This window comes from Lynx canadensis, chromosome B2, assembly GCF_007474595.2.
Source record: "Lynx canadensis isolate LIC74 chromosome B2, mLynCan4.pri.v2, whole genome shotgun sequence".
NCBI lineage: Eukaryota > Metazoa > Chordata > Mammalia > Carnivora > Felidae > Lynx > Lynx canadensis.
The window spans coordinates 8566283-8589759 of NC_044307.1; the positions used below are offsets into that span (position 1 = coordinate 8566283).

General features: G+C 40.7%; 1 protein-coding gene across 5 annotated transcripts in view; it reads right to left on the reverse strand.

Moving 5' to 3' along the window:
- Nucleotides 1–23477, reverse strand: part of CDKAL1 (CDK5 regulatory subunit associated protein 1 like 1) — a 714482-nt gene that overhangs the window by 478750 nt on the left and 212255 nt on the right. For all 5 annotated transcript variants that reach the window (XM_030314751.1, XM_030314750.1, XM_030314749.1 and 2 more), the window contains one exon: nt 6783–6903. In XM_030314751.1, the coding sequence (XP_030170611.1) occupies nt 6783–6903 (121 nt within the window). The remainder of the gene's footprint in view (nt 1–6782; nt 6904–23477) is intronic.

A 23477-nucleotide genomic window follows, 5' to 3' on the forward strand; every position in this document is an offset into this window, starting at 1 on the left:
TTGCCATGGTTTCTGAGTTCAAGGCCCACATCAGGCACTGAGCTGACAGTGTGGAGCCTGCCTGAGATTCTCTGTCTTCCTTGCTTTCTGTGCTCCTCCCCCACTCGTTCTCTGTCTCTCCCTCAAAAATGAATGAATAAACAAATACATAAACCAGTCAAGACCTTTAAGAAAAAGAACTAAGTTCTACACTCTGACTTACTCACATCCTTCACTGCTATATCCAGGGAGGCACAGAAGTGTCCTACCCCCTTGCCAAGGCTTACCTTCCCATCCGTACACACGATCCTGCTGAACCAGCTTCTCCCGCCAATTTATTTCTCCTCCTTACCCCTCTGCCTCTAAACAGGCTCAGACAGAAGAATCTTTCTATTCTCCTTCATAGTTAAACTCCTCAAAAGAGTAATCTTCCTGGATCAAAACTAATTCTGAATCTGGTTTCTAATTTTCCTACTCCCCTGAAACAGCTTCCTGTCCCAACATTTTTTCTCTGGAAGGGGCCTGAAGCAATTGATAGTACGACACACCATGTTCATAAACCTTCGTCTCTGCCTACTTCTAGTTCATAGAGGACTCCTCCCATTTCCCGTACACACGCAGCGACCACTCACCTTCAGTGACCTCACTCACTCATGCCTCTCCAACTAAGGCGTCTTTTGGGGCTTTGTATTGCCATCTCCAACCATGGTTGGCAAAGCCCAAATCGACAGCTACAAACAACTCCAGTGGAGTATGCCAAAGCCCATCTTCTTCTTCTTCTTCTTTTTTTTTTGTTTATTTGAGAGAGAGAGAGAGAGAGAAAGAGAGAGAGCAGAGGGGCAGAGAGAGGAGAGAGAAACCCAAGCAGGTTCTGCACTGTCAGAGCGGAACCCAATGTGGGGCTTGAACTCACGAACTGTGAGATCGTGACCTGAGCCGAAATCAAGAGTCGGACACTTAACTGACTAGGCCAGCCAGGAGCCCCAACCAAAGCCCATCTTTTTAACCATGACACGTTTCTGCTATCCATGCTTTTCCTCAAACTACCACTCAGGCCCTCACTCCTTGCTGGCTGGGCTGCTGTAACGGCCTCAGAAGAAGTCTCCCTGGACCCGTCTTCCAACACCAACCCACATTATCAGCTGGTACCAGAATCATCTTCCTGATGCCCAGCTATGATTACTTCTCACCGCTGCTCTAGACTTCAGTGACTCTCCTTTACCAACTGAATTAAGTGTAATTTCTCACCCTGGGGCAACTCGTTTTTTCACACAGACTATGATTTAATCCCATGTTTCCTTACATACACTGGAAACACCAGACTGCCTGGAGAAAACTGTCTTCTTCACCAACAACTTACATGGTCCACTCAGATGGCTTTGTTCATTCTTTTCTCTCCCTACAATTTTCTCATCATATCTATCCTAGTCCCTGGAACTTTGCATGCCAAATGGGAACTAAGGTTGCAGCTGATGTTAAGGTTGCTAATCAGGCGACATTAAATTAGAGAGTGTCGCCTGGATTATCCAGGTGGTTACTGTGTAATCATTTAAAAGTGGGACCGAGGGGCGCCTGGGTGGCGCAGTCGGTTAAGCGTCCGACTTCAGCCAGGTCACGATCTCGCGCTCCGTGAGTTCGAGCCCCGCGTCAGGCTCTGGGCTGATGGCTCGGAGCCTGGAGCCTGTTTCCGATTCTGTGTCTCCCTCTCTCTCTGCCCCTCCCCCGTTCATGCTCTGTCTCTCTCTGTCCCCAAAAATAAATAAAAAACGTTGAAAAAAAAAAAAAGTGGGACCGAGAGTCAGGGTGGGAGGAAATGAGACGAGGGAAAAAAGACAGAAAGAAACGCAATGTTGCAGGCTCTGAAGAAGGAAGAAGGGGACCATAAGCAAATAAAATGGGTGGTTTTTAGATGCCGAAAAAAGGAAGTAAATGGATTCTCTCCAGTAGCCTACAGAACACAGTCCAACCAACACCTTGATTTTAGCATAAAAAAGATCTGTGTTAGACTTCTGACTTCCAGAACTATAAAATAATACATGTGTGTAGTTTTAAGCCAGCCAGTTCGTGGTAATTTGAAACTGAATACACCTCCATATGTAATTTCACACTCTACCTGTCTGTCTTCCAGGGCCCATTTCAAAAGTCTCTGTAATGCAAAGATTGTTCTGCTCCCAAACGATCCCTCTCTGCCAACTACACTGGATAGGATTCCTTGCTTCTCTTAACCCACAAAAGTATCTGATGGATTTAATAGGTAAGTCTTGGTCTTAACCACCAGCTACATGACAACTGAAGTTCCTTAACTTCTCTGCACTTTAGTTTGTTCATCTATTAAAAAAAAAAAATCTCATAAGGCTGTTTTGAGCATTAAATATAGGAAAGAATATACATTTCATAGCACTGTGCTTGGCATACATGAAGCACTCAATATGCATTAGCAATCATCGTTAACTTCATTCTCACCTGTTTTTCGGAATCACATCCACATAGCTATCTCATCACCATATTTGACAGACATGTGCCATTCACGTTTCCCCTGCGGGGAGTCTCTACCACCCAAGAGACCGTCTGGAAATAAGAGCTTTTAAGACAGGCGGCAGTGAAGCTGAAACAGCTCAGCTCAGAAAACTAGAAGAGCACCGGAAACCGCACAATGAATCATGTGGACCAACATTTATATACTCAACATAACAAATATAATGAAAAAGGAGTAAGCAAACACTGGAGAGAGGGTTTAGGAGAGAAGATAAAACATTATTGAAGAAATAAAAGGCATTCTCGGGGCGCCTGGGTGGCTTAGTCAGTTGAGCATCCGACTCTTGATTTCAGCTCAGGTCATGATCTCACAGTTGGTGAGTTCGAGCCTCACATCGGACTCTGTGCTGATGGCATGGAGCCTACTTGGGATTCTCTCTCTCTCTCTCTGCCCCCGGCCCCATTCACACTGTCTCACTCTCTCTCTCAAAATAAATAAACTTTAAAAAATTAAAAAAAAAAAATAAATAAAAGGCATTCTCAAATAAATAATCTTCTCTCAGATCACCCAGAATCTGGCAAGACCTGAAAATGTTAACTTCTTCATTGGTTAAGCAATTAATGTACTCCTCATACTTCTATAGAAATGTAAGAAATCAGAACAACTCTGTAGACTCTAATTAGTAACCTCAACAATTTACTAACATACAATAAAATGTGTTGCAAATGTGAGCTTTTTCCCAAATGAAAAACTGATATAAAATTTAATATGTCCTTATTTAATTTGAAAGCAATAAAAAACTCTGTCAAGATTTTGATGAGAAGGATCATTTTCTCTTGTAAGAAATAATTATCGGAAGAATGCTTTTAAAACATTTAAATGTAAGCTAAAAAAAAAAATCAAAACAAAACAAAACAAAAAGCAATGAGCTCCACCAGAGGTCAGAAATAAAATCCAAGCTAAGATGTTAAGAGTGATACTGTGCCAAATGCTCACGGGATGCTCTCACCGGAGAGCAGATGATAAGGCCACACCTGATTCGGGAAAGTGACTAGTAGTCAAGGAAGGTTAGAAATCCTTCTCTCAACTGGAGACAGATTGACTGACTTCTCCTAACATGGGGGCGTATGTGCTAATTTACTTACTAAGGGTGAGTTCTATACTGCAATCGGGGATAGGAAGTGACACAGTGACAGCCAATATCCAGGGAGCTGGATTAAAAAGTTTACAAGGTAGCCTCATTTTAAGAAATAATAAATCCAAGAAAAGGGAAACTCCAAATATGTGAAAAATTTTAACATAATGCCACTTAAAATGGCTACCTAGGGGCACCCGGGGGGCTTAGTCAGTTAAGCATCCGACTTCAGCTCAGGTCATGATCTCACAGTTCATGGCTCCAAGTCCCATGTCGGGCTCTATGCTGACAATTCAGAGCCTGGAGCCTGTTTCAGATTCCGTGCCTCCCTCTCTCACACGCTCGGTCTCTCTCAAAAATCAGTAAAAACATTAAAAATAATAATAAAATAAAATAAAATAAAATAAAATAAAATAAAATAAAATAAAATAATAATAAAATAAAATAAAGCAAACTTCCTAAAATTTCTTACAGCAGTGAAAACTAGTGATGGCCTTAAAACATGTATTCACAAATATTTATTGAGTACTCACTTTGTACTAGACACCGAACTCAGAGATAATAATGTAACGATAACTGAAATGCTTTCAGAGCCCAGGAAGCTTACAATTTACTGGGAAATATAAACTATCCGGTGTGAAGGTGCCATAACCATGAGACAAGGGAACGTGGTAAACGCACCATGGAAAGAGGGATGTATTCAGCTCAGTCATGGAAAGAGGAAGAAGAAGCCACCCCTGCCCCCAAAAAAAGCACGTAACTGCATAGGGAAGGATTGCCAACCAGATGAGCGGGGGAAAGATAAGACGTGCCAGGCACACCTGATGACATGCACAGGGGCCTGCAGCCGAGACAGAGGAGAACCCTGAGTTTGCGTGTCGAGTAGTCCAGTGTCACTGAACACAGGAGGGTGAAGCAGGGAATGACAAAATGAAAAAGTACAGAGAAACTAGAAAAACAAAGCATCTTCGAAAACAAACAGCTAGAAGCAACACTCAGTAGGTCGTCTAGAGCTGCAAAGTCACCCCGAAGAGACCAAATGGATCTAAATATGAGAGCATTTCAAAGACCCTAAACCATCAACACACTTAAAGAAATTTGTCTTGGCAAAGAGGTGTTGATCAATTCTCTACCGAAAAAAGAGAGAGATTCTCGGGAACACTTGACTTTGCCCTTCTAAAAGGCATTGTTCGGGAGAAAGCACGCTTAGCAAACTCCAAGTATTACTGTCCAACTGGCAAGGCCATCTGTACTGTGAAGAGAATTTAGCATAAACCCATTAAACTTTCAAATTATAAAAATCAATGATTCATTCATTCAGCAAGTAAATATTTATTAAATCCCTGCTGTGTACAGTTTTCTGTATACTAAGGCTACAGTGGTAGATAAGAGTCGAAATTCCCCACTATCTTGGACCTCATTACACACCGATGAGGGGAGACAATTAAAATATAAACGAACTCCTATATGTTTCAATAGTGAGAAGTGTTATAGAAGAAAATAAGGCAAATATGGAGGACAGGGAATGTAGGGATATGGGAGTTTTATGCAGGAAATCGGGAATAAAAAGAAAAACCTGCAATATCTGAAGGAAGGAGAATAATTGAGACAGAGGGAGTAGCAAACAGCCTTATGTTTATAATTTGGCTCAGGCTCAAAAGAGAGAATAGATTAGATACTCTAGTCAATGCGATAACTACATTTCTCACTGTTCCACTCTGATTTAATCACTCTATGAGCTCGATGAGTACAGGTTTCTGAATCTTCCACCCCAAAGGCCAGATGCTGGTCCAGGACAAACTCACCAAGTCAAATGAAACTGACCCCATGGGGCCTTTTAGGAGAAACCAAATGACTTCTTCAACCTTCCCTGATCTTTGGCAGCGGCGGGAAGGGTTAACCAGAAGGTGGTAAAACTAGAGGAAAGATGACCAACAACATTAGCTGTAACTGTGCGGGAGGAAGAGAAGGCAACTGCTAAGAGAGACGTAGAAAATGATGGAGAAGCAAGAGACAAGTTCGCCTGCTCTCCACAGGAAACAGCATGAAGGAAGCAAAGGACAAGGAAAACCATTCTAGAAAGGAAGGAAGAAAGCTGAAATCAAAGAGGAGCAGGACAGCTTGCCTTTGTGGGAGGAAGTTTTATGAATGGAGGAGGGAATTGGCCTCATCAGACTTTCAGACTACACTAACATTGACTGCAAATTCAGTAAATGCAAATAAAACCAAGTACGAATGGGCTCACCAAGAGTTACAGTAAGGGAGAAGAACTTCAGACAAAGATGTGGAAATTAAGAGTGCTTAATATTCAGTTATCATGCTCATTTTCAGTTTAAAGCTCAAAAGGGCAACATTTTCAAACATGTATTTCAGAGAATTAATAATCAAACCATGATTAGTATCTTGGGTATTATTTACTTATAACCCTATTGAAAAAAAAACAAAGATGACTGGGTATGTTAACCATTCCAACAACAAAACACTCTTTTAAAAAACAATTTTTTTAATGTTTATATATTTTTTGAGAGAGAGAGACAGAGAGACAGAGAGAGAGAGAGCAAGCACGAGCGGGAAGGAGCAGAAAGAGAAGGAAACACAGAATCCAAAGCAGGCTCCTGGCTCTGAGTTGTCAGCACAGATTCTCCCCTTCAGATTCTCCAATTACTGTTTTTCCAGGTTTACTTTGTCCTTTGCCGATTACATACATAATGTTTTTTATGACTTTTTATAACTTTAACATCCTGTAAGATTCACCCATTGCAAGTATATAACTCGATGAGCTGTGCTGACAGCACAGAGCCTGAGGCGGGGCCGGAACCCATGAACCGCGTGATCATGACCTGAGCCAAGTGGGACGCTTAACTGAGCCACACGGCACCCCCAAAACACTCTTTTAAAAAATATTTTAACCCGGGTGCATGGCTAGAAAACGAAATCCATGTCTATTACCAAAAAGAAGTCAGAATAATATTAATCAAAAACCTAAACTCTTCCTGAAATATAAGTGTAATTTATACCCTGGGAACATCTTTTAGCAGGAACTATATTCATGTGGTTTAGAGATTTTTGATTTTTCTTTCCCATGAAAACGTTCAATTGCTTTACTCTGTTCACATGTCCGGTAGGAAAAAAACCTGAATTTGTGGATGGAGTATACTGAATATTTTATGAGCAAGTTTGAGAGACACTTACCCAGTATTGATGGAAATGATTTCTATCAGTGGATTCTTCCTGATCTTTGGCAAATCCAATGGCGCTCCACCCAACCGCTTTCCGTTATTCTTTTTCTGACCCAGTAGTCTCACAGAATGACCTTCAAACAAAGCATATAAACACACATCAGCACGGGTCACAGAACTTCACTTTCATTTACTGCTCTCAATAAATGTATTAATTTACCTTCTTCCTCTATGAAACAAATACCAAAAAAAAAACCAACAGAAGATATGATCATTGTCCTAAGAAATAATGCCAAAGAGAAAAACAGCTGTGTGCATACCCTGCCATCAAAAGTGCTTTGCCTACAATATCTGCACCTTTTTCTACTGCACAGATGACAGAACCAAAAATACCCTCAGGATGGCATTCCGCAAGGTAGGCACGCCCTCAAGCGTCAACCACACGTGTGGATGAAGCAGGGAGGGCTCACGGAGCACTGTGCCTGCCAGCCAACTGTACCGCTGGGGGATTAAAAAAAATGCAAAAGCAGATTATCTGCTGAGAGCAAACAGCAAATCCAAGAAATAAAGAATTAAAAAGCTGAGATAAAATGACACTTTAGGGTTGCTTTTTTTAAAAACAAACACAAGGTTTTAAACTGGTTTTTTTAATATAACAAAAGACAATCAGACTATTTCTAAGAGTCATAAAAATTTTTGTAACTTGGAAAGTCTGAATTGCAGTTGAGAAAATATGGAACAGTACAAAGAATTCCCATCCCCTTCAGATTCTCCAATTACTGTTCTCCATGTTTACTTTGTCCTTTGCCTATTACACAGAGTATTTTCTGTAACTTTTTATAACTTTAACATCCTATAAGATTCACCCATGACGAGTCTACAACTCAATGACTTTAAAGAAACACACACAACTGCACCGTCTTCACAAAACCCTGTTTTAGAACATTTCCATCACCCCCCAAATTGTCCCAAGCTTAGTTGTACTCCACCCTTGCTCCCATTCCAAAATATATCACATTTTGTTAATCTGTTGACCAGCTGGTAGATGTTTGAACTGTTTCCAGTTAATACCTATTAAAATAATGCTTCTAGGAACATTCACGTCCAAGTCTTTATGTGGACATATGTTTTTACTGCTCTTGGATAGATTCCTAGGAATGGAATTGCTGGGTCATGTGGTCAATTTATACTTACCTTTGTATGAAACAACGGTTTTCCAAAGTGGGGTACCATTTTATATCCTACCAGCAACGTATGAGGGTTTGAGTTTCCCCACATTGTCACCAAGACCTCACATTGTAACTTTTTTGACAATAGCCATCCTAGGGGGAAGTAATTTATTATTGTGGTTCAAATGAATTATGTATTTCCATAATGATTAATGACGTTGAGCACCTTTTCATGTGTTTATTAGCCAAATGTATGTCTTGTTTGGTAAATGTAATAATTTTTATGTGTCAACTTGACTGGGCCACAGAATGCCATTTAGCCAAACATTATTTTGGGTTTCCACAATGGTCTTTCTGGGAAAGATTGACACTTGAATCAGTAGACTGAGTAAAGCAGATTAACACTGGTAGGCCTTATCCAACCAATCAAAGGCCTGAATAGAACAAGAAAGCTAAGAGGGAACAGCTCCTGACTGACTGTTGAGCTGGGTCCTTGTTCTTTCCCAGCCTTGGGATTCTGGCTAAAACACAGGCTCTTCTTGGGTCTTGTTTCTGCCCAAGTGCAGACTGACACTAACACCACCAGGTCTGAGTCTCAGACCTCTGGACTTGGACTGGAACCACACAAATGCTCTTGGGTCTTTATCTTGCCAACTACATATCTTTGGAATTCTCAATCTCCATCATGTCTCCATAATGGTATGAGCCAATTCTTTTTAATACATTTCTTTTGAACACATACTCACGTGCACACGTGCATACACACACACACACACACACACACACACACACACACACAACTACTACTGGCTGTTTCTTTGGAGAACGTTTGCTGATATAAATGTCTACTCTAGAAGTCTGCCGATATTTTAATTGGAGTAACTACCTTATTATTGTGTTATAAGATTTCTTTATTCTGCTTACAAACCCTCTTCAGACGTGATTTTTAAATATTTTACTCAGTCTGTAGCTTATAGCTTCACTTTTGTGATATTATGTTTTAAAAAGTAAATGTTTTTCAAGACGCCTGAGTGGCTCAGTCGGTTAAGCATCCAACTTCGGCTCAGGTCATGATCTCACGGTTCATGGGTTTGAGCCCCACATCAGGCTCTGTGCTGACAGCTCAGAGCCTGGAGCCTGCTACAGATTCTGTGTCTCCCTCTTTCTTCCCCTCCCCTGCTCACATTCTGTCTCTGTCTCTCTCAAAAATAAATAAACATTAAAAAAAAAAAGTAAATGTTCTTCAATTTAACGAAGTGCACTTTATCAATTTTTTTCTTTTATAGCTGATATTCTTACCATCGTATGGAAGAACTCTTTGCCTAGCCCTAGCACATAGAGTTCTCTTATATTTTCCTTTCAAAGTCGTACTATTCTAGCTCTTATCTTTAAGTCTAGGATCCACTTTTTTACTTTTTGTGTGTAGTAAGGGTCTCCGTTCATTTTTTCATATGGATTCAATTGTCCAAGTGCCATTTCTTTTCCATCTTCCTTCTCTGTCCTATTGCTGTCACACATATTAACACACAGCTGCATAAATCCCAAAACAGTGCTGTAATTAGTTTCATACAACTATACAGTTTTAAAAAGAGGAAAAATATAGACTTACAAAGGACTTTATATTTACCCACCATATTTAACCATTTCTAGCACTCGTTTCCTCCTAAGAATTCAACGTAGCATTTGATACTACTTCCTTTCTGCCTGAAGAACTTTCTTTATTATTTCTTGTAAAGGAAACCCACTAGCAACAGATTCTTTGCTTACTTGGGCAAGTCTTTATTTTGCTTAATTTGTGAAAGATACCTCTGCTGGATACAGAATTATCAGTTGACAGCTTTTTCGTTGAGCAGTGAATACAGCTAATCCTTGAACAATGCAGACTTGAGCAGAATCAAGCCCCACACAGTTGAAAATCCATGTATAACTTTTGGCTCCCCCCCCAAAACTTAACTATTAACAGCTTACACTGTTCACTGGAATCTTTGCTGATAACATACAGAGTTGATCAACAAGTGTTTTACATGCTATATGTATTATGTACTTCTTACAATAAAGCAAGCTTCAGAAAATGTTAAGAAAAGCATGAGGAAGATACATTTACAGTACTGTATTGTAAAAACTCCACATCAAAGTGGACCACACAGTTCAAAACCATGTCATTCGGGGGTCAACGGCATAGCACTCCACACCTTTGACCTCTGTTGCTTCTGAGAAGTCAGTTGTCAATCTTAATGTTGTTCTTCTGTATATAATGTGTCACTTCTGCCTTACACTTTCAAGATTTTTCTCTCTTTTGCAACAGTTTGACTATGATGTATGTAAGTGTGGATCACTGTGATTTTCCTACATGCGGTTCATGTATCTTTTTGGCTCTATAAAGTAATTTTTTTATCAAGTTTGGGAAGTTTTCATGTAATGCTTTAAAAAAAAAATTGGGAGCATTTTTTCTGTATCTTCTTCTGTGGCTCCATGACATACTTGTTGGTGTGCCAGATGTTGTCTCATAGGTCTTCGAGTTCCTGGTGATTTTTCTCGTTATTCAGAGTGGATCATTTCTATTGATCTATCCTCAAATTTACTAATTGCTCTTCTTTTGCCATCTCTAACCTGCAAATGAGCCTCTTGAATGAACATCTCATTTCAGTTATTGTACTTTTTAACTACAGATTTCCCATTGGTTCTTTTTATCATTTCTGTTTGTGATTCTACATTCAAGTCAATGTCATCATCCTTTCCTTAAAGGTTTTTTTTTTTTTTTTACATTTTTATTTATTTTTGAGAGCGACAGAGACAGTGTGAATGGGGGTGGGGCAGAAAGAGAAAGGGGGAGACACAGGATCCAAAATAGGATCCAGGCTCCGAGCCGTCAGCACAGAGCCCAACATGGGGCTCAAACCCATAAACTGTGAGATCGTGACCTGAGCCGAAGTCGGATGCCCAGCAACTGAGTCACCCAGACACTCCTCCTTAAAGGCTTTTAACACGGTTTCGCTTAGTAGTTGGGAGTCTTTGTCAAATCCAACATTTTTGGTCAAAGATAATGTGTACTTTTTTTCCCCCCTGAATATGGTTATACTTAGTTTCTTTGCATGAATCATAATACTTTGTTGAATACAGAACATTTTAGATTATATACTGACATTCTCCATTCGGGTTCCCCCCACCAGGGATTGGTTTTTTTGTTTGTTTTTGTTGTTTTAGCTTACTTGGACTAAATCTATTAAGTCTATCTCTTCTACAAGGAAGGGCTACTGATGTCACTTCTTAGCTCTCCACCACCCCCCACCACCAAGCCTGACTTCCTCCGGGTCAACCCTGTATCTGCATACCTTTTTATTAAGGAAAGACTGGTTACACATTCGTTCAAACCCTATAAACCATTAAGATTTCTATCTGCTGATGGAACTGCGTATGAGCCACTGAGGTTATTCAGAGTCAGGGACATTTCCAAGTGCGCTTCCCCCGGCCTTTTCTTCCTCCTGTGCTTTCTGAGGTTCTCTGCCACCTTCTCAGGACACGCATGCAGGCTCCAGCAGGCAGATGCGTGTGGGTGGCGGGGCCCACTCCTGTCTCTGCTGTGCAAGTGCACAACTAACCGTCTCTGGGGACTTAGCAAGCCTCCAATCACTTCCACAAGTCCCCATTAAATCCCTGGGCTCGTCCACCTGTCCACACAGAACAGTCCCACAGTTTCGGGCAGGTATAGTCACACACGCTCCCTTGTCGCTTGCCATCAAAATCTCCACTTTAACTGACAGTTCTTCAAATCCACTGAGCTGTCCTGGAAGCAGCAGCAAAGCCCCTGGTTTTCAGAGCCCGTTCTGCCTTGAACAACCTTGCTAGAAGAGCTGAGGAAGGAAAATGGGAGTAGCCCCAGGCACAAATACCATGGACTCACACTGTTCTTACCCAACGTTCAGTTGTTTTCGTGAAGAAACACTTCTCAGTTTGCTGAAAACTTTTAGGCAATTTCCAGAGTGCTGGGATTGTTTTTTTGACTGTCCATCTTCACTGTTGCTTGTGAGATCTGTTGACCTCCCCGTGCAATCATGCCATAAGCAAATCAAAGCCAACTTTTTCAAAGCAATCATTTAAAATAACTTCAAATACATAATTAGTACAGGCATAAGATTCTAAGGCAATTATATACATGTTCCATCACCCTTCGTTTCAGAAAAATACATTGCTTCAACGTCTCTTGTAGAGACAGCTTTTCATGACCAGAAGTAATAAAACCATCAGTCACAGCCTTTTTGCACTAATCACTTTAATAAGAAACATTAAGTCCTTCATTCATTCTGAAAATTCTTGCTGTGCTGTAAAAACATAGCTAGAGTCAAGCAAGCATTTGGCATGCCAGATTTCAGATTTTCAAGATAAGTTCAACTCTTCAATCAAAAGTCCAGTTAATGAAGAGGTGTGCAAGAGTGGAGTGCTAACATAATAGTTCGCTGAGAGATGCCACAAGTTCAATAATGACTAGGCAAGGGCATGCTATCTTCATACTAGCACGAGACAAATTCCATTACATCCTGCTGAGATTTCAGTAATACGCAGCCTGCGCTAATAACATTTGATAAATTATTCATCTTCACTATCTACATGCAAATAAAGGAACATATCTCTGCCTGATTACATAATGAGTTATTTTCCAATCCAATGATTCATTAAAGAGCGAGAGAACTAACAATAGCCTGGTTTTTTTTTTTTTAATTGAAAAATATAGTACACTGAAGACAAAGTAGGAAATAATATAAAAGTCCCTCATTATACCCAGCCAAAGATGAAAAAAAGAAAATTTAACCACAGAACAATTTTTTTTTTAATGGACTGGAGGAATAAAACTTTTACTTGTTATAAACCAGCTCTTTTAAGAATCCTTTTGCAAACAGAGCTGCTGTTTCAGATTATTTCCTTGAATCCACAGACCACAGAATAAAAACATACACTGCAAATCATTACCTGTTCTATGTGTGGTTATCAATACTATAACCATCTAAAATAAACTGAAATTTGACAGGCTAAAGAATAAACTGGAGGGGATGTCTTTGGGAAGAAAAGAAGAAGAGACCAGGGGTCTGGAACAGGGAAACAGGCTCAGGGAATAAAGATATGAAAGGTAAAAAAGGAAAATTTGGGAAAATTTGTGTTGGAAATGAACACACCACACTTATGAAGGGACCATGGAGCAAGGAGCCCAATTACACACTCAACACACACTGCTCCTTTGTGTGATCCCTTCTGGCCACTGATGCCTCACACCACGATGGGAAAAGAAGAGCCATTCAAGGAATACTGGTTTATTTTGTGACTACTGTGAATTTCAGCACCCTCTGTGGCTAGACAGGAGAGAAAGGGGTAGGAGGAAATCAGGACAACAGAGTCCGAAAGAAAAATGGGAGTGTGAAAATACCAGTTTTGACATTATTTCAATCACATGTCTATTCTGAAATTATAAGAGGAACTAACAGGAACGGATCGGTAGAATAATCCTCAGTGTGACCAGATCTACAGATGACAACAGGAGGCCACTGAGGAGTCAGTGATAATGATGTGAAGTGATTAAAACAGAGATAAGCAATTTTAATCTGAGGATAAGAACAAAAACCAAACTGCCTTAACATGTAGAATGGGACACACTCAAAGTCACAATCTCTGAGATCTTTTATCTTTTCCATTTTATATGTAAATTTACATTTCATCTCCTATAAATAATGGTCAAATGTGTCTCAGTGAGTTTATTAACCATCTTTAATAAACATCTCCTTACGTTGTTACAAATGTCACATAAAATTCAGCCCTGTTAAAACCAAATTTAATTTCAAGCCTGAGGCTTTCAGCAGTTATTTTTAAACCAGCTATAAAACCTTGATTCTGTGCTGGTTTTTACATTCGATCGAATCCACTAAACCATTTTATTGGCTAAAATTACACGTTATCAAATTTTGAACCAAAAGCTAATTTTTAAATTTAATCCACTACCGAATGCATATTTGTAAATTCATAATACTGAGAAAATCTATGTGGGAGAAAAACAGTCATGTACAGTAATTGCTCTATTAGCTCAATCAATATTCAGTGCTGTTTACGGATCTTCAAGAGCAAAACGTCTTTTCCAAATCCCACAGTGCCAAATGTTGAAAACATTATTAAAATCAAGGGGAAACATTCTACCCGTGGATACTAGAAAGACAGCCTGTCAACATGTCAGAATGGCAATTATAATGGTCATTTACAAATAGAAAAGGATGAGCCTCTGGATTATAAGCACATCTTTTAACGGAGTGACAGACAACAGGACTGCCTACCAAATGCATATTTACTAATTAAATTACATTTCTGCTCACAAACCAATCTTCTCTCCTTTGGTTCTCACACAGCTCAAGTGGGTGTCACAAATTAGCTTTGGAATATCATGACACATCACAGAAGCACCCGTGATCTGGCAATGTGGACTCCGATCGTGTATTTCCCCCTCTTTAACTTCTCTTGTTCTTCTAAAGGCTCCGTAACCAGCCAGAGTTTCCTTCCATACTTTATTCACCCCATCTAATTGCAAAGGCCCTCGTTTCCTTCATGTGTGACCGCCCACCTTCCACCACCACCAGAGAGGTCTCGTGCCAAACTGCTCTCACTTCACACAAATTCAGTCCTATTAACTACCCACTCGACAGACCTGTCTGAACCCCAAGCTCTGGGTCAGACTGCTGGAAAATGTCCCGGTGAAGCAACCCACCAAGATGCAAGGGGCAGAGGCTAGGAGAAGACTGGCAGAAAATTCCAGCAAAAAGAAAAGAGAATAAATGTAGTGCAGACACCAATTCTCACTTACGGAAATGTAGTCACATCCATTTGAGTATTATTTAAGACTATTACAAAGGAACGCTCAATTTAATCTGTTCTTCTACAAAACGTTTGGAGTTCTTAGTTGACATTCCCTGCACAGGCACTTTTAACTGCTTAATCACGAAGAAAAACAAAAATGTGGCCAGAAATGTGACTCTGCTCAATTCAACGTCATTCCTCATAGGCAGGCACCACTCCAACAAGAAAGAACCGTTGGACAGTCACACTCAAGTGTGGCCTTCCCTTGAAATGATTTCATTTTAAAAGAAGAAAGCGAAGTAAAACTAGGAAGTTTGACTAAGTGGAAGGAGCAGCTTTGTACCACACCTAAGCTGGAAAACTTTACACAACAGGCCAGAACGGGCTCAAACACCCAAAATCATCCCAATTCAAGCATAAATTTTAGCTTTTAAGATTTTGAATAGGTATGAAAACTTTAAACGTTAACTAGAACAATGACACCTAGAAAAAGATATCAAAATAAGGAAAGGACAGTAAGACTCAACTGTCCTAAGAGGAAGAATTCGAAGCGTGAATCAGAACAGGGGTGGAGAGGGCCTACGGAGGCGCACAGTTACCAGCGTGTATTCCAGAGCTGGACAAGGCGTAAAGAAGCCTGCATCTTACCCGACACGAAGGTGAGTCGGAGAGGAAGCTAAGATAAGGTCATAATACAAAGTGCAAATCCCTAGAAGTCTGAGGATTATTTAACACCTTGGTGCACAAAAAGAGTTCCTTCCTACACTGTAATTACAACAATGTAAACTTTATGTATGATCTAGAACTATGTAAGACAGAAAGATGAAAGCATTTGCTGCAATGGAACATTTTTTAAGACAGTTTTTTCTTCCATTTTCCCAGCATTACTGGCACAACTGATGATGACAATTAGTTTAAGGTCATCACATTAAACAAAAGACACACAAAACAAATAATCCACATAAGCAAAATGTCTTCTTACCCTAATGGAAACACCTTCTGGGGGCAAATTCCCATAAGCACTTAATTTTATGTTTTAATTAAATCCTTTACAAGCGGATGTACTTTTTATGACAGTGGGAGATTTGCGTAGTGCCGATTCATTTTTCCAAATGTAAATCAAGTGTACATCAAAACACTCAAGAGTAGAAGGCGGTCCCATGTCAGTGACTCCACATTAGTAGAACCCTTAAATGAACTCCTTAGGTCACTGACTGTCTTGCTATCCTAGGCTCTTCTGAACTATAATTTGCTAAATAGCTCCAAGGCTTTAGTATTTACAGCAATAAAAGCTACGAATGCTTCAGTTTCAGCATGTAAACATCCATGGTAGCACATACAGAACTTAATCACTGCTCACGCTCAAACCTACATTTGGAAAATCACTGCACCAGGCGACGAAAGCAGAAATCGCAGACCTTACAATACACAGCATTCAGGCTGCTAGGAAATGAGAATGGTAAAATACAGACATAAGGAACTTGTAAGCCACAAGCCCCTTATGAACTTTTGAACGCTGTAGTGCAAAGTCCCACTTTGAATCACCAATGAAAGTTTCAAGTTTTCGCCTGTTATTATTCAACTCAAGCCCCCACAGAGTGTGACAGAAGAGAGACCGGAAGCAGTGTAAGTTGGACAGTTGTCCCATCTATGGATCTTGAAGCACACTTTGTCTGCATTTCACCTCTCATCATGAGTTGAACATACCTACTTGCACTGTGGCTGTCTGAAGGCAATCTAAATGGGAGAAGGTAGGAAACGGCACCAGGGGCTTACTTGCTGGCTTTACATTTGACACACTCTTAGTCCTCAGCCCCTTGTGACAGGCGTTAGCATTGCCTTTCTATAAAATGACGACAATGTATTAAGCACAAAAGTATAAGAAAAACAAAGAAGATGTGCATTTTGTATCATGATACCTTAATGTGTCTTCACAACAGAAACAAAAGCTCCATGTTACAGATGAGCTTTAAAATAATGTATGAGGGTATGAGGGGCGCCTGGGTGGCTCAGTTGGTTAAGCGTCTGACTTCAGCTCAGGCCATGATCTCATGGTTTTTGAGTGTAAGCCTGGCATTGGGCTCTCTGCTGTCAGCGCAGAGCCCACTACAGATCCCCTCTCTTCCTCTCTCTTCCTCTCTCTGCCCCTCCTCTGCTCGTATGTGCGCTCTCTCTTTCTCTCTCAAAACTAACTTAAAAAAGGGTTGCCTGGATGGCTCAGTCAGTTGAGCATCTACTTCAGCCTCAGGTCATGATCTCACAGTCCATGAGTTCAAGCCCCATGTGAGGCTCTGTACTGACAGGTTCAGAGCCTGGAGCCTGCTTTGGATTCTGTGTCTCCCTTCTCTCTGCCCCTTCCCTGTTCAGGCTCTGTTTCTGTCTCTCAAAACTAAATACATAAAAAAAATTTTAAGATGTATGAAATATTATTTATCAATATTACATGCTTCCAAAATATGCATAAAGATTTCCAATATCTACCTTTCCCCATGCAAAAACAAAACCCTATTCTGTCCTGAGTCACCACAACTGACTTCTGTCCTAAAGCGATGTAAGGTTCCGAGGAAACAGACTGGAAAACAAGTACCTGGAATGAAGTGTCAGAAAAGGTCTGACAGGTGTTTCTAGCAACAGTGGGACACCACAAAAGAGGGTCCACTTTCCAAGAGAGATGAGGAAAGGCTTCGAAGAGAGATGGCCAGGTGTGGGGGTGCTGGGCAAGCGTCATACAACTCAAATACAACAATTATGCGTACTTCACGGTACACTTGGACATAACACTACCAACACAGCAAGACGACTTTTTTTGCTAGAATTCCTGCTTGGTGCTCATTTTCCACTTCTTAAAACCAATCAAGTTAAGAGCCTATCGCTAAAACCAGATTTCACTGAAAAGATTTATTAAGACTTGGCATGAAGGAGCCCCACTGTGAAAAACCACACCTTCAAAAATGAAAATATTTCTAAGTGTGGTTTATGAAGTAGAAGTTATATGGGCTTGAGACACATTTTTAGTTCCAATTCAGAGTGATCAAACGTTAGTTTTAAAACTTAATTTTAGGAAATTACAATTAATGTTCATTATGAAGTACTAAAGACTGAAAGTTAACTACATCGAAATCCTTCTGCTTACAGCTTCATTATTTATCTAGGCTAAATACAAAATTGAGATAGAAATCACAGCCCATATCCTTAAAAAACATGGAAGGATTTTCCTGACCTAACCATTTTAAAATGAAAACTATATAAAGTGTATCTCAAAAAAAAAAAAAAATCTTCGAAAATTACCCCTAATAACACACCCAAGAGAATTTTCCCTGTAAAAACTTGTCATTAGCTTTTATGGGGTAGATCAACTTTTTATTGGCTTCTTACAGTTAAGGTATACTTCCATTCTCTCATTTCCTAAATTAAGCACCTTAAAGCAAGGTAAGACTCAAATATTCTATTCAGACGGCTTTTTTTTTTTTTTTCCTTTTAAACAAAACAAAAAAAGCCCTCCTTACAAAAAAAACCCTTTGGCACAAATGGGATAGCTTGTAAAGTGAGGGAGGAGAGGAGGAAACTGATCACAGAGGAGCCAAGAAACGGGAAGGTACAAAATGTGTTAAGGCAACATTAAGAAAGGGAACCAGAATGGGTGAGCAGTGACATTCGACAATAGGCGCAAGGAAAGGAAGTAATACACACGCACCTCACTTTCTCACTTCCCTCTATTCAACGTAAGCAGCTTAACAGGAAGTAAAGAACAGGAGACTGGAGGATGAGGGTTCGCATTATAACACACTGCTGCCTGGCTGTGTGATCCAGAGTACAGATGAATTCACGCACACGGAAAGGGTAAGCTACAAAGAGCGAGGGAGAAGTTCATTACGGTTGCTACTGTAATTAATGCAAATTGTAATCCTATCAAGATCTATGGCCCTAATGACGTTTTCCAAAAGCAAAAGCAAAGGAGATTTTCCAAACTTTCACACACTTAAAGTCAGATCCCATTTATTTTTAAGCTCTGGAGGGCTAGGAAATAGGTCACCAATAATTGCAGGGATAATGATAATCAAATTTGCGACTGATTTTTTAAATATACAAATTAAAGTGAGTCAGGTCATTCCTCTTAAAATCGCTCACTCACATCCTGATACCATTTCTTGAATATGAGGGGAGAGGAAGAAAGTGTAAGCAGTCGTGCCAGGAACTGCACAGGATCCTGGGTAAATATCAGCATATATGCCTAGAGAACGGTGTTGTTTTCCCAACCCAGGACACCTGAGTGACAGGATCCTTGCCAGGCTGCAACAGGGCAATGAATCTAGGTGAAGGGCCATATGGCAGAACCTCCAACCCTCAGCCTCCCCAAGTTCTGAGAAACCAGTCTGCCAGCTCCCTCTCTCAGCAAACTGTTCCTCTCTCAGCTACCATTCCCCTCTCAGCAAACAATTCCCCTCTCGGCAAACACCCTTGAGAATCCCTGCTCCAGGTAATGTTTTCACCTTACGTGAAATTCTCTCAAGTTACTTTTTCTCCAGCAATCCTAGTCGTCAAGACTAAAGCAGCCTGTCTCAAAGTCCCGAAAACAAACATGCCCCAGGGTAGAAATGAAAGTTGCTTCAAAGAAGCATAAAACTGGGGCGCCTGGGTGGCGCAGGTCGGTTAAGCATCCGACTTCAGCCAGGTCACGATCTCGCGGTCCGTGAGTTCGAGCCCCGCGTCGGGCTCTGGGCTGATGCTCGGAGCCTGGAGCCTGTTTCCGATTCTGTGTCTCCCTCTCTCTCTGCCCCTCCCCCGTTCATGCTCTGTCTCTCTCTGTCCCAAAAATAAATAAACGTTGAAAAAAAAAATTTAAAACAAAAAAACAAAACAAAAAACAAAACAAAAACAACAAAAAAAAAAAGAAGCATAAAACTCCTAAAGCAACACCAGAAGTACACTTGTCCATCACCACCCAGGATGCCATTACAACTGAATGAGGTAAAGGCAAATGAGTCAGAGAATTGTGCTTTATGAATTCCAGACCCTCTTCACTCCAAAATACAGAGACTGATAAAAGCAAAATGCATGGTAGGTCCACTGCAAACATTTCAACCTCATTTTTTTAAGTAGGGAGGCATAGGGAAAGAAAAAGTAGAATCTGGCAGAAGGATATGTGGATGCGAGAAAAAGCTTTTCACATTCTAAAAACTTTGGCTAGAGATCACTGTCCAAAATGTCAGTAGCTCATCCTAACAACAGACTCTGAGAGTCGGTGTTATATTACAGACTCAAACACCTCCAGAGTTTCAGAGTGGAAGGGACTTTCCACGTCTTACCATTAACAACTCAAGCAACAGAACCAATAAGGTTGTGTGCATTGCTAAACAGGACACTGTTAACAGGAGAACGAGATATTTCAACACAGCTCATCACATGCTCAATCCAGGATTCTTACCCCTTACGACGGCCAACTGCAGCAGGACGTCAAGGAATGGTGCACTTGAACATTGGGAGTTACAGATCTCATGTGTCAGAAGCCCCATCTCATAAAAACATTTCAATTACTACAACCTTATTGTTCAATACAAGGTAAGGTTTGTTATAAGCCAGTAGTACTGATAAACTTCTTCTTAAAAATCCATGCATAGTTCACATTCCACTGGAGATTCTGCACATGAGTTTTCCCCCACCCAACTGATAATTACAGGAAACTGATATTTATTCTCTCAGTCTCAGAATTGCTATGTATATGTACATGCTTTGTAGAGTGTTACAGATGAACTTTTAAAACTGTGTATCTCCAAACATTATATGCAAAATGTTAAAGTCGAGAAGCAGCTTTCTCTGTGCCAGTGATCACCGATATTGGGTTTTCCAGGGAAAGGTCGACGCCATTACCTAACAAATGACATCTTACAACTGTCTGATTAAATCAATGTTCCTGTCAAACAAAATTTTTAAGAGAAAGAGAAAATCAGATTTAAATTTTTTGTGTGCTCACATCTGACTTATAAACTTGCCAGTGCTTTCATTTGACTATATATACATATATTATACATACATATATACGTAGATTACACATACATATGTATATATAATATATATATTATATATATATATTTGTTTTAATACATTCCTCAAGGGTGATCATGATTTTTACATATATTTTATTTGGATATTGAAGTTCTAATACCCTCTAACATGACCTGGCTTCTACTTTACATTTCTACTGGTTTCCACTTTATATCTCCGTTTTTATGGAAGCCAGCCATAAAGTACTAATGGAGAATTACCAATACAGCTTACTATTGTGTTAAGAAAACAGAAAAATAACACAATTAACCTATCTACAACTTCACCCTCTTCTATTTGAAAAATGTAATGGAGCTGCTAATATTATTTACGTTTATAGTCTCAACGATTCTCCCTACATTTACCAAAACTGCACATTCTTTAAATAAGATTAAAATGTTTCCGGATGAATATAAAGAGCATATGCTATGCATGCAGGGTATAAAGTGGTGTGCTCCATGCTGATCCTCTTAAAAGTTAATCATATTAAGAAACATCATATGAAGAAAATTTTTTACCTCAAGTTTTTTAAAAACTGTATTAATTTGCCATGTTTCTATGAGAGCTTCAAAAGAAGAGTAATTCATCTCCTTGGCATATTTTGCTAAATAATCCTATTACAGTAAATAGAAATCAGAACCTTGGGATTCAGAAATTGGGTATACCTGAGAACACCAAATACTTGAAACAAAAATGATTAATATTCAAACAGAAAAATCAGGATGTTCAAACTTAAAACCTGTTGTGCATGAATGGTGTCACCAAATCTAGACTACAACACTATATACACTTTTAGAGACTTCAACAATATTTGTGGTGTGACCTTCCTGCAATCTGCTAAGACACTACAAAGATTTGCAAGAGTGGGAATGTGATGTCACCAAGATGGCGACATCAGCTGCTCCTGACTTGACTGCCTCTCACGAGAACAACTAACAATCATTCGAGAGCAAGAAATCATTGAGATGATTCTAGAATATGGGGCTGAAGTACCCCAATGCACATCAAAGACCAAGCCAGACTGCATTAAGAGGTAAGAGACTGACTTACATTGACTGCACTGTCCCTCCCTCACTCAGCACAGCACCAAGAGGAGAGGTTCCCCAAGCTTCTCGTATCTCCAGTGGTTAAAGAGAACCCCGAGGGGTCAACCAACCTCCCTCGTATCGTGGGTCATTTGTGGGAGCCCCTACTCTGGTCTCACATCACAGGGATTGCTGAACAACCTGTGGGGCCCAGTCCCAGGGAATCTTGACTGTGACAGAGAAGGGGGGCCAGGGGTTTACAACGACCAGGAATTTGGCAGCCCGAATCCATACCCTCAATGCCCACGCAGCAATTCCACAAAGCAGCTCTGCTCACCTACCGAACCAACTCCGCAGCACACTGTGCCAAGGGGACCACGTGCACGCAGGTCCACCTAATTCCCAACCTCAAATGAGGGATTCTACGAACCGAGATCCAGTTTGCCCGTGACCAGGCAAGGTACTGACTTGGAATGGAGAGTGCCTCCCAGTCCCACCTGAACAGACGGGCTGGTGACAAGACCTGGAAGCCATGAGGCCAGTAGCCCTGAGCCAAGAGAAGGGCAGGAAGACCCCAGAGGTTGTGGGGCAGAGCCAGTCTCTGCGCAGCCAGGAACTTGAGAGTCAGCTTGAATTGAGGCAAAAAACAAAGAGCTTTCCCGGTTTTAGAGCTGCTTCTCCCACTGTGCCTGGGCAGGGAACCTAATTCACAGCCTTTCTCATTGCTGAATATAGCTTCAGCCTGTCCAACCACGGAAACTACCCAGGCCACACGGAAGCTGCATGGCCCCTTCAAAAGTCCTGTGAAAAATGACAGTCGCACACAGAATACAGCACAGAGGGCTCTGCCCACCTGCAGAGCAAAATCGGTGGGCTTACCTGCCCAACAAATTCACTGTCCACTCGGGCCTGATTCGGGCCCCCAAGCAATGAGCTATATATGTCCTAGGCCCTTCTCTGCCCTCTGCCGGAGCAGTGAAGCTAATTCATAGCCACATCTATAACCTAGTAAGCCTTACCAGAGACTTGAGGCAACAACAGAGCCCCTCCTACAGATGCCTCATTTGGGTAGACAACCAAGCCAAGTCCTATCCGCGTGTTCTCAGCCCCCCATCTCCATCCTCAGAGTTGTCTCACCCAAAAATCGATCAGAATAGCGGGCCTCACAACTGCCCAAAGACATTATCAGCAAACACACCCACACACCCAAACTCAGCTGACTGGGGACGAACTCTCTCTGCCAAAGGAAACGTGTCAACTATGGAAGCAAAGGCCTGCTGCTCAAATGTACAGACAGCAATGTAAGAAACCAAGGATCAAAATATCAGGTTATTACGACACCCCCAAAGAAAACTAATAAAGATCTAATAACTGACCCTAAAGAAATGGACATTTATGAACTGTCAGACAAAAATTTGCAAATAAGCCTCATAAGGAAGTTAACTGTAAGAAAACAGAAAAATGAAATTAGGAAAATAATGCACGAACAAAATGAGAATTCCTACAAGGAAACAGCACCCGTTAAGAAAAAGCAAACACAGGGCACTTGGCTGGCTCAGTCAGTTGACAGTCTGACTCCTGATTTCAGCTCATAGTTCGTGGAATCAAGCCCCTGCGTTATCAACGCAGAGCCTGCTTGGAATT